The sequence below is a fragment of the Odontesthes bonariensis genome, chromosome 20, assembly GCF_027942865.1.
Source record: "Odontesthes bonariensis isolate fOdoBon6 chromosome 20, fOdoBon6.hap1, whole genome shotgun sequence".
Classification (NCBI taxonomy): domain Eukaryota; kingdom Metazoa; phylum Chordata; class Actinopteri; order Atheriniformes; family Atherinopsidae; genus Odontesthes; species Odontesthes bonariensis.
The window spans coordinates 32,834,188-32,846,239 of record NC_134525.1 but is presented as its reverse complement, the minus strand read 5'-3'; the positions used below and the strand labels follow the sequence as shown (position 1 = coordinate 32,846,239).

At 43.7% G+C, this 12,052-nt stretch overlaps 1 protein-coding gene across 2 annotated transcripts in view; it reads left to right on the top strand.

Moving 5' to 3' along the window:
• The window catches only part of kcnh2b (potassium voltage-gated channel, subfamily H (eag-related), member 2b), a 374,482-nt gene extending 362,996 nt beyond the window's left edge, over positions 1-11,486 (top strand). Inside the window, exons 20-22 of one of the 2 annotated variants that reach the window (XM_075452153.1) lie at positions 1,937-2,042; positions 5,043-5,132; positions 5,251-11,486. In XM_075452153.1, coding sequence (XP_075308268.1) covers positions 1,937-2,042; positions 5,043-5,132; positions 5,251-5,652 — 598 coding nt within the window. In that variant the 3' untranslated portion in view covers positions 5,653-11,486. The remainder of the gene's footprint in view (positions 1-1,936; positions 2,043-5,042; positions 5,133-5,250) is intronic. The other variant, XM_075452154.1, reaches the window with a different exon arrangement.
• The last annotated feature ends 566 nt before the right edge of the window (positions 11,487-12,052 follow it).

Genomic DNA, 12,052 nt, shown 5'->3' with positions numbered 1-12,052 from the left:
CCTGCTTCAGAATGGCAAGTCATGCGCATGTCCAAAAAGGTCTGTAAAAGCACAATAAACGTCCGTTTTCAAAATCATCAACTCACCGGAGTGGTTACTGGTGTGCACTGGTAATCCATATCAAATTTCGTGGCGAAAAGTTGCTTGTCGTGTTTTATTTGGCAGCTCGTTCATGCTCGCACTATTTTCTTAGCGGTGGCGGAGTAATATCAACGAACATCCAGTACAAAATGTCAAATAAAACACAACAGAAGCAACTTTTCGCAACGAAATTTGATATGGATTACCAGTGCACACCAGTAACCACTCCGGTGAGTTGATGATTTTGAAAACGGACGTTTATGGTGCTTTTACGGACCTTTTTGGACATGCGCATGACTTGCCATTCTGAAGCAGGTTGAGAAGAATCAAAATTAGGCAAATACCGGAGACAGTAGTAAACATCAAAAAAGCGGTGAGGGGGGTTCTAAAACATTGCAGACGACTCAGAAATGAGGCTTAATGTTGAATATACCGCAGTTCCCCTTTAAAAACCTCTTCAAATGTAAAAAAAAACTTGTTTCATATGAAATCCGACTCAAAAAATTTTTTTGCACGACTTTTTCATTTAACAAGATATTTAAGATGTATTGTATTAAAACAAGTCCCTATATCTGGCTGAAATACAGTGGAAAAATTGCTCCTCCAAAAAAAAAGTAAAAAAACAACAAATAAAAGACGTTTTTGCTTGAAATAAGCAAAAAAATCTGCCAATGGAACTAGTGAAAATGGGCTTGTCAAGCTTTCTTAAAATAAAATGTGATATTTAGGACTTTTGAGATAAAAGTGATCTTGAAATTAGCTTAAAATCCTCTTCAAATGGAAAAAAAGCTTGTTTCGTGTGAAATATGACTCAAAACAATTTGTTTTCAAGACTTTTTCATTTAACAAGATATTCCAGATGTATTCTATTAAAACAAGTCCCTATATCTGGCTGAAATAGAACTTGTTAGGCAGTTGTGTCTGATATTAAGTGTAATGAGATATTTTGACGAGAAATGAGACAAATATACTTGGTAAGATTTAGATTTTCTTCCAGTGTATCTCAACTACAGTGGGAAGAGCTTTTCTTTCTGTCCCTGTAGCCATTAGCTGGATGATGTTCCTTTGTCAGGTTCTTTTTATGAGCTCATGCTGGGAGAGGAGGCCTGCAAATACAGTTAAATGCTCCCTTTTTTTATGTGTTATGAAGGTGTGTGTCAACAAATTTTGATGGGAACTAGTGGTGCGTGAGAAGTCTTCCCTAAAGTAATGTAAATGTCTGCATGTCTGGAAAAATCTCTACTGGACCTCGAAAGGTTGAACAGAGCCTAAACCTTGATGGGAGTAGATCATAATTAGGTCCATGTGAGCCAGCAAACTTAAGCATTTTGCAAAGTTTCCTAAAAAGATCAACTCAGACTTTGCTGATTCAAGTAGGGAAAAGGGAATGTTACAAGTAATGATAACAGTCCAATAAGGAGAGACCAAATAAAAGGCTGACAAATTTAATGCTGTACAATGATTAGAAAAAGTTTGGTGTCCAAAGAATTGGAATAAAGTTTGGTGGTTAGACACCGGTGTTACATGGAGGCGCTACATGACATGATGGGTGATAAGAAAGGCCCGCAGTCCAGACTCTGGTGGCAGGCAACTGAATTGAATTGAGACTGATTGGCTGGTAGAGAAAGGAAGCAGGAAGACCATTGGACCAGAGCAGTGATGTCATCATAAATGTGGAAGATTTGACAGGAAGGAGAGGAAAAGCCCAAAAGGCAAGAGATGGACCGGATGTCCCTGACCAAACTTTCATCAAAGGTTCAGGGTAGAACAAACGGTCAGCCTGTGTGAGAGGGGAAGATGAAATAATATGTAAACATATTATTTCCAGTATTCAGCATCAGCTGATTGTGTGCAGGTTGGAGAGTCGCATGTCTGCGGACATCGGAGTGATCATGCAGCTGCTGCAGAGGCAGATGGCCCTGGTTCCGCCCGCATACAGTGCCGTTTCATCACCTCCTCAGGTAATAACACGCGTTGCAACAGCTGGCAGCAGAAAAGAGAGCTCCTCATGTTCTGTATGGGCTACACCAGTGTTTCCCAACCTTTTTTGGCCTGAGTACCCCCTGAGCCTTCTTGTCACACCACGAGTACCCCCTCACACATACAAAGCGTGCGATGATTCTCCAAAAGTAGAGCAACACAGTGGTTATTACATGAAAATCATTTTATTTAATATCCTTAACTTGAACATAAAATTCTCAGGCTTTCTCTCTCTTTTTTTAACCTCAGTTGAATTCAATATAAGAATAAAAAACATTTTCTTGTAATATAAATAATTAACCAAAAAAGTATAAATACTAAATCAAAATAATCTTCCTTTGTTATCTAACTTAAACAAGTAACATTTCTCTTTTTTTTAAGAGTACATGAACATAACTCATTTCTCTTTTTAAGAATACATTAACAGGCCTAACTCATGTAACATTCATCACAAAACTGGAGTCTCCTTCATAAACAGTCCTCCATAAAAGTGCTTTTTAATAGTTAATATCTGAAACAAAACCTTTATCAAAATACTCACTACTGTAGTATAATCTGGTCTTTAGTGAGACACTTGAGCTTTGCTTGTCTTTCATCAGCTTTGCTAGATGAAAAAAATATAATAAATAAATAATAAAAATTTAAAAAATTTAAAAATAAATTAAAATATAGCTGCAAGCAGCAATGTGGGGGCCTAGCAGAATGGCACAATAGGCAAGGCTTGGGCTGCTCAGGAATGCGTCGTGAGTCCATGCACCAAGTTTGGCATCGATACATCAATGCAGCGCAGAGATACGGCCAAATGTCCCGTTTGCTCGTCGGCGTAGAGTTTGATTGGCTGCCGCGGTTAAACGGAAGTGAAATGAAATAATCCACATGATAACTTATGTGTGGCTTGGTCTGAAAATTCTATGTGCCAAGTCCCGTGGAGATTTGACAATCTCAGTGGCCTGAAATGCTTTTTGAAGGTTTTTGATTAAATTCAAAATGGCGGACAATCCAAGATGGCGCAGATGACGTCATGATTTTCGTTGACCTCGACTGCATCCAGGGATTCCATTGCTACCTCATTTGTGACACTTGGACGAAGGGGTCCAAAGATATGATTAAAAATGCATTTTGGCTATATATATCTTGGGCTTTTTACAGTCATATTTGTGAGTTTGTGTTATGAGTTTGACGTCATAACATCAAATGGTTGCCAAGATATGTCCTCACTTCCGGTTTGGCGGCGTCAACCTCGAGTTTGATTGGCTTTTATGAAAAATCGGAAGCCTAATTCAAAATTCCACACAATAACTTTTGTGCGGCTTGGTCTTAAGAGTCTATGTGCCAAGTTTCGTGAAAATTGGACAATCCCTGTGACCTGAAATGCTTTTTTAAGCTTTTTGATAAAATTCAAAATGGCGGAAAATCTAGGCATATGCAAATTGACGTCATAGGGTGCGTTGGACTCGTCATGATCCAAGGATTCCAACGATGCCTCATTTGTGAAATTTGGACCAAGTAGTCAAAAGTTATTAGGCTGAATGCACTTTGAACTTTGACGTGTTGGTGGCGCTAGAGAGTACACTGTTGGGGCATGAAAATTCTTGAGTTTGGCTTTGGCACTTGGCTAATTACGTGTGCCAAATTTCACAACTTTTTACCATAGCGTTCATGGGGCTGCCATAGACTTCAATTGCAGCAGAAATTGAATAAATATAGCTGCAAGCAGCGATGTGGGGGTCCTAGCAGAATGGCACAATAGGGAAGGCTTGGGCCGCTCAGGAAGGCGTCGTGAGTCCATGCACCAAGTTTGGCATCGATACATCAATGCATCGCAGAGATACGGCTTAATGTCCCATTTGCTCGTCGGCATGGAGTTTGATTGGCTGCCGCGGTTACACGGAAGTGAAATAAAAAAATCCACATAATAACTTATGTGCGGCTTGGTCTGAAGATTCTATGTGCCAAGTCTCGTGGAGATTGGACAATCTTAGTGGCCTGAAATGCGTTTTGAAGGTTTTTGATTAAATTCAAAATGGCGGACAATCCAAGATGGCGCAAATGACGTCATTAAGTGTGTTGACCTCGACCTTATCCAGGGATTCTATTGGTACCTCATTTGTCAAATGTGGACCAAGGGGTCCAAAGATATGAGCAAATATGCATTTTTGCTACATATAGCGCCACCTATAGGCCGAACGTCACCAAACTTCTTGGGCCTGTTACCTTAGCAGTCTTGAGTCTGTGTTATAAGTTTGACGTCATGATATCAAATGGTTGCCAAGATATGACCTCACTTCCGGTTTGGGGGCGTCAACCTCGAGTTTGATTGGCTTTTATGGAAAAATAGAAGCCTAATTAAAAATTCCCTTGGATAACTTTTGTGCGGCTTGGTCTTAATAGTCTATGTGCAAAGTCTCGTGAAAATTGGACAATCTGTGTGACCTGAAATGCTTTTTTAAGCTTTTTGATAAAATTCAAAATGGCGGAAAATCTAGGTATACGCAAATTTACGTCATAGGGTGCGTTGGACTCGTCATGATCCAAGGATTCCAACGATGCCTCATTTGTGAAATTTGGCCCAAGTAGTCCAAAGTTATTAGGCTGAATGCACTTTGAACTTTGGCGTGTTGGTGGCGCTAGAGAGTAAGCTCTTGGGCAATGAAATTTCTTGAGTTTTAATTTGGCACTTGGCTGATTGCGTGTGCCAAATTTCACAACTTTTTACCATAGCGTTCATGGGGCTGCCATAGACTTCAATTGCAGCGGAAACGGAAAAATAATAATAGGAAAAGCTACTAATCCAATGGGTTCCTGCAGCTTCGCTGCTAGGACCCCCAATAATAGGAAAAGCTACTAACACAATGGGTTCCTGCAGCTTCGCTGCTAGGACCCCCCAAAAAACTCCCCGTGCGCCACGTACCCCCTGCAGTACCTCCGCGTACCCCCGGTTGGGAAACACTGGGCTACACTATTCATTGTTTCCTCTGCAGCCCTCACCCTACCCTGGTCCCAGTCCCGGGGGCAGCTCAGCGCCGCCTGTCACCCTGCTGCACACAGATTCTCTGGCCTCCCTATCTCAGGTGAAGCTCGTGTACTGGTAGCATTAGTACCTGGCCTTCCTCACTCAGCTTCTGTCAGGCATCAGTGTGTTAGCTGACCAGCAGCACTCCCTCTGACCTGTAAAATCTTTCCCAGCAGATCTTGGACTCCCAGGATTTTGAAGGGTTCCCAGCCGAGCCACCTGAGTCTGCGCAGCCCCAGAACTCCTCTCTGATCCCCAGCAGCCAGAACCAGCCCGCATCCTCTGGGCTGGACAGCCTGGACGGGCATCTGGAGTTGGAGCTGGGACTTGGCATCTATTCAGGGGCAGCAGCAGGTTCAGGTTTAGAATTCAGGAATGGGGCAGAGGTGGGGCCAAATTCTGGAGCAGGGTTAGACACTGCAGGTGGAAATACTGGGGCTGGGGTTGTGCCAGCTGCTGAAGCTGAAGTATCATCTTCAGATCCTGACATCCAAAGGAGGCGCTCGCTCCAGGAGCCACAGACATCTCTGGATTCACAGACACCACAGAGACACGGCTCCGACCCAGGGGGCAGCTAAGGAGAGGTGGAGAGGAGAGGGAGGAAAGTATGATAAAGAGAGAGCAAGAAAAGGTGTTTTCTCCTGCAGGTCCTCCTGTTTCCACCACTCCTCAGGGCCCACAGAGACCAGCAGGCCCCTGCGGCTACCACCTGGACCCAGTGGGACGCTTCACCTTCGGTCTGCTCAGAGAGTAAAGCCAGGCTGGGGGTCAGCGGAAGGGTGGAGACCTCTCTGAGCTCAGCCGCGGTACAACCTTTAACCAAAGCAGAAGGGAGCCCGTCAGCCTGTTCTGGGCTGAGCAGACCACTTCTTCACACTCACACTTAAAAGAATCCCTTTACTGCTGTATCCAGTGTTGAATGACTGGACAGAACGAGCAAAGTCAACATTGGACAGAATAGTGATGAAAAAAGTAGCCATTCACGTCTTGCACTGAAAACCTTGCTGTAATAATAATGATCCTTCTTACTCTAAATGTCCACAGAGCTTCCGAAAAACTCACTGAGCGCTTGGTAAATTGTAGTGTTAGCTGGCCTAACAGGAGTCCTGCTGTCTTGTTCTGTCATTGGTTCCTTCCCCCCGACGTCCTGCCCTCAGAGGTGGGGCTAATGCTACTCCAGAAGCCCCCTGGATGGGCAGGTCTGCACCTCTGGGGCGGGAGCTGCAGGGTTAAAAGCCATGAATGTTCATAATGGACATATGAGCTGCCCTATTTTAAACACTGTACATATTTCCTATTAAATGAGGAACACACGGAATGCTTAGGCAGGGTTGCGAAAAGGTAAACTGGCAAACTTGCACGTTTTCTGTGAGCTGTGCCCTTCATCAAGCAGGAAAGCAAGCCCATGAGCTTCAGTATGAGCCGAGAGAGAAGCTAGAGAGAAGTGAGACCACCGGTCTGGGAGATAAGGTCAGCCAGGATTTCAGCATCAATGGTCAGGGTTCGAGTTTATCCTGTTAAATTTTCTACCTCAGATTTCATTGGTCCTTTCTGTTTTCCACCTGAGCACGCACCTAGAATGCTTCACCTTTGATTTAGAGTTTGTCATGTGACACATCGATATACAAGCTTGCCAGTTTACAATGAGCAGCCGAATGCGTCGTTATTTGATGTACAGTACAATATGCAAAACGCTGGTTTGAAGAAAAGAGTGAGTGTGCTTCATCCTTCCGTGCACGATGAGTCAGGCCCAGTGCTCTCACTGTGTGTGTTTTATCTCCCAGTCTGCGGGACCAAGCCTGTGTTCCAGTCCTACGCCTGGCTGAGGGTCCCCAGACGTAAAGATGTGAACGCCCTGTTTGAATAGGAAGGTTCAACAACAGAAACCCTTTACAACACTGGTCAGAATCCTGAAGACATCATGATCAGAGATCATCACACTTATACACACACACACACACACACAGGTCACTCATCCGATAAAATAATAAATGCAGCATGCAATATGTATGAAGAGACAAACTGGTGAGAAGTATTCATCCACTGGTGTACTGTAGAGTTCCATATGAAAGGAGTCTGGAAGTGCTTTGAGTCCTGTTGTTAATACATGTATATAAATGAATATGTATAAAGCTGTAGAAGAAGCAGGGAAGACCATGTGATCATCAAACTGCGTGAAGTGAAAAGATGTTTGATCAGAGCAGCCTAAAGCCACCACCTCAGTTCCACTGTGGAGCTGATGGGCTGGCCGGGCCGGGGGGCCGGGCTGCAGGCGATCAGCGTGGCCCACACTCATGTCCACGTCCATCATCATACGGTTCTTATTAGACAGGATTGGGTCATCTTTAATCCGCAGAAAGGTTGCATACACAGGGATGTTTGTCATAGATTTTTCTGTGACCACAACATCCATGAGAAGATGGATCACACTCCAAAAGGTGGTGATGAAGCCCACGTGACCAAATGCTGCCCGTTGTTTCAGTTTGGCACAGGAAATAAGAGCAAAAGCAGCTGATGTGATGGCACTTTGCTCTGAGACGCAACTGAAACCTTCTTTATTGCATGAATGGCAAAATATTCTTTAATTTTTTTTGTTTAAAGTTCTAAAGCCTGAGGGAAATAAACACCTATGTCATCTTCCCTGATTACAAAAGGAAAGCGAGAACGTGTTGTTGAAGTGCAATAGTCCTTTAAACAGTTAAGCCCTGTAGCAGCTTAACAGCATGCACAGCATTTTAGCACTGTAAGTTATTTGAACTGCGCACGTGTTTACTGAAGACTCAGCAATGTGTCAGTGAAATCATGAGGCTGATTTTCCTTTGTCTCCCACCTTTGAACCACCTGATCAGACAGAAAGGCTGAAGGAGCAGGTTGGGTTTAGTGGAATTCCCCTTTAATGAAGAACTGTGCAGTTAGTGTTTAGCTGCTTGTGGGTCTAACTTATTTCATTTATTGTTTGCTGTAGTTTGGTGTCAGTTTGTTTAGCTAAATGTTCTTGTGTCTCAGTCGATGGGGCCCATGTTCTTCTGCTCAGACTGCTGAAACACACAATATTCTCAATATTTATTGCAGGTTAATGGTGAGCAGAACAAATTATTCTTTTATTGGTTCGAATATCATTATTATTATCATCATTATTATAGTACATTTTGAATCCCGTCCCAGCCCCCCGTCGCTGATGGGTAGGGATGGGAATTAATAAGATTTTTACGATTCCAATTCCATTTTCGATTCTGCTTAACGATTCGGTTCTTTATCGGTTCCCTTATCGATTCTCATTTGGAGAAAAAGGACAACAAACCGGTCGATCAGCATCAACTTTGTTTAGTTTAGAAGTAACACGAGTCATGACCTCACAAACCCAACAACGGTGAGGTCCACATTGGTCTATCATGGCCTGGGTAATTGAACTCTTCCTGCTCTGGTGAAAGGAGAAGCTGGAGGTAGAGGTGAACTGGGGGTAGTACCACCAGCCTCTGGCTCTGAGCCAGTCAGGCTCTGTCTCTCATGATTTCATCTAAATGTAATGCCTGAGAAGGCATTCATTTAACCTTAACCGTTACTAACAGCAGGTTTTACAATGAGGCAAATGGTGCTAACATGATAGGCAGTGTTTGTTAGTTAGTTACCTGCAGTGTTAGCCGAGGACATGCTAACGTTGCTAACGTTGCTAACGTTGCTAACGTTGCTGGGTTCAGATTCACCGACGTTAATCATTCATTCATAGTTATTGCATGTTGGTAGTATTTCCTCCCTTTGGTGAAATATTCACTTTGCAAGTTGCCCTGTTGTCGTCTTTTTTAGGGATGTGTAATCAAACTTTCGAGCGTTTGTACCGCTTGGGCGCCATGTTTACTGTTGACTGCTGGCTGCACTTAGCCTGGCGACGCCATCCTACGTACATCCGCCCAAAGATTTTGGCTCTGCACATAGTCTGGCCCAATCCCCCTACCTCGGTTCGCTCAGTGTTTCGCCAATCAGCAAACAGTTGCGAATGGTGACGCAGAACTCACGCACGGAGTCCATTGTAGTCCATGTAATTGTAGTTCAACCGCAGCGGAAATAAACATGGCGACGGAAGAAGAGACGCTAGAAGCTATCCATGAAGTTGTCTCAACTCTGGAGAGCATTACACAATTAAAACAAGAGCAAGAGGAATGCCTCGTCAATTTTGTTAGTGACAAGGATGTCGTAGCTTAGGTTAGTGTTGCAACCCGGTATAATGAAAGCGGATGTGGGAAGCGTGATTCGCGAGCTAGAGCCTCGCGAGAGCAAGCATGAACCTCGGCGCATAACCTACGTCATTTCTAAACATTACTGATTGGTTAAGAGAACTCCAATGAATTTAAGTTGCTGAGTGCACGGATTCCTCTTGGGTTTTTCCAGACTGTTTGACGGAGTCAACAGTCGGCTTTCGCCCAGGCTAGGCTGCACTGGACTCGCCATGCAACATTGCGTGGTGACGTCATTCGCGCCCACTGGAATCGATAAGGGAATCGTTTGCAAAATCGCCAAACGATTCCAAGGAATTGAAACACTGGGAACCGGTTCTCAACAAGAACCGGTTTTCGATTCCCATCCCTACTGATGGGACTGTGAGGCTGTGTCTGTGCACTTTCATTTTGAACCAAAGCAAGTGGCAGCTGCTTCAAAGCCCTGCTGGTGGCATTCTAAACTCAAAGGAAGCAGTGATGGTTTGACTCGAGGTTGTAAATGAGGCAGGATTTGATCACAGTGGCTGTAAATGGAGGGGGGTTTGTTCACTGTAAAAGCTGACTCCATTCATACCATTCAAAGTGGCTGTAATCCCTTTTCTCCAGTATCCTGACTGATGTGAGGAAGTTGTCCAAAGCTGGAGAAACTGGAGTGCTACTGAAGCAGCTCTGCTTGATGTTGCTGACATACCCATCACCATCAGTTCATTTTTAGCCACAAACATTGGAAGGGAAACAGATGAACCTGGCGTTACTTGTGAATCTTCTCTAACGCAGGCGCTGCCCCTCAGATGTCTCTCTCCTTGCCAGCTCACGTACTGTAGCTCGTGTTTTATTAGTGTCACCTAGTGGCCTGAACTGTATCTTTACATTCAGAACTATGACCTCAAAACTAGAATGTGGTTGTTGATTCCTTATTAAACCTTGTGTGTGACAGTAGAAGTTAGCATGAAGTTAGCAAATGATCCCATTACAACAGAGAAACAGTCCAGGTGGAGGTGAGGTGTATTCTGTTGGTGGGTGTGTCTTCCCTAACCTAAGACCCCCCCTGCAGGCCCACCTTCCTCCCCTACCACAGAGCTCTTTTCAGCTCTGTTTAGCTTTGTATGAGCTCTGATAGATTCAGCTCCTGTATTTGTACATATTTTGAGCACCTCGGGGGGGCTTTTGGTACCGTTTACACAACCCTGGAGCCGCTCCGTCACTCCTCGCCTGTACATACAAACCTCTCGGACTCCTTGGCACTCATATAGCCGGCACTATGCAGAGACTGAAAAAAGTCAATTGTTTGGCATGCTTTGAAATGCAGAATACCATAGAAGAAAAATACTGAAAAAAAGTCTGCTCTAAATTCTTATCAAAATAAACACGTTATTGAAAAAAACTTGTCATGATGATAAGGCTGATTAACCCTAACCCTAACCCAAGAGGATGTGTCCTTTGGTGCACCTTTTTACCTGCATGCTGCACTGAGGTGAGGGCCCGATGTGCAAAGCAGCGGATTTTCACTGTATGCTTGCAGACTGTGAAGAGTGAAACAATAAATTCTTCCAGGTCGTGGGAGAGTCATATTTATATTTCCATACATATATATATATATTATAATATATATATACTGCTTCCAGGTCATGGAAGAGAGGATTAGTGGATAGCTGGAAACATAGTGATTTTAGACAATACAACATGATGCTGAACATTTGTATCTTTGGTTGTGAAGCGATGTAACAAAGAGGTGCATGGGTGGCAGTCCTGGGCACAACTGTTTCCACTTATTCAGGGGAGCTTGACTTCTAATGCCTGGGCTCCACTGGGTCAGTCCTGGAAAATTAAATCAAGTGTACCTAAAATATCACAAAGCCAGTTATCCACAAATTTAAGAGCTGTTTTGGTCCACAACTTTCTTTCTTTTCAGCGTGAGGGGTGTTCAAATCTGTTAGCAATAGCATATATTTAACACATCTTGCTGAACAGTACCGAGTTGTGAGATGTCCCTGGAAAAACTCCAAAAAGCAACTGTTTTTTTGAGTACACTCTATGGCAGCCCTTGGAATATTATGTGTCCACAGAATGAAGCTGGGCTAATGCTACATCATTCATACGAAAAGTTGAAGAAAGTTGGATGGGAAACTTCAGGTTCTGGTTGTGTGATAGCATTTTCAATGGTTGGACTTTCTAAGATTTCAAAACCTTTCTTTCAATAAACCTCTTTGAAAGCAAACTCTTCATGCCTGGGCTGTACTGTGTGACATTTAATAGGACTTTAAAGGTAGGGTAGGAGATCCTGGATTTTGAGTCCAGCGAAGCTGCATTTTGAAAATACACAGGTAAAAAGTCCCAACCCTTTTCTTCACTTTCCCCCCGAAGGCACGCCTCTAGAGTACATGAACGCGCACGAGCACGAAGGTGCACGAGTGCTGTTCTGACAGCAAGCATCGATTGTTGCCGTATTTAGTATTTAGTTTATGCTAACTATACGTTTAATAATGCTAGGTGCTAGCCAAGCTGGCACTAGTTTAGCTTCCTGCCAAGCTTCGTTCACGGAGCAGGGTACGCGCACAGGGGGAAGGAGGGGGAAGGAGGGGGAGGGAGGGGGAGGGAGGAGCAGATTGCAGTTTGATAGACGGCATCAGAATCCAATCATTGTGAACGGTCCGTTCACAATGATTGGATAGTGTTTTTCCTAGATTGTACGTTCTAGAGGCCACTAAAACTTTTCATATTTGTGTCAAAACTTTTAATTAATTGGTTGCAATGGGGGTGTGAA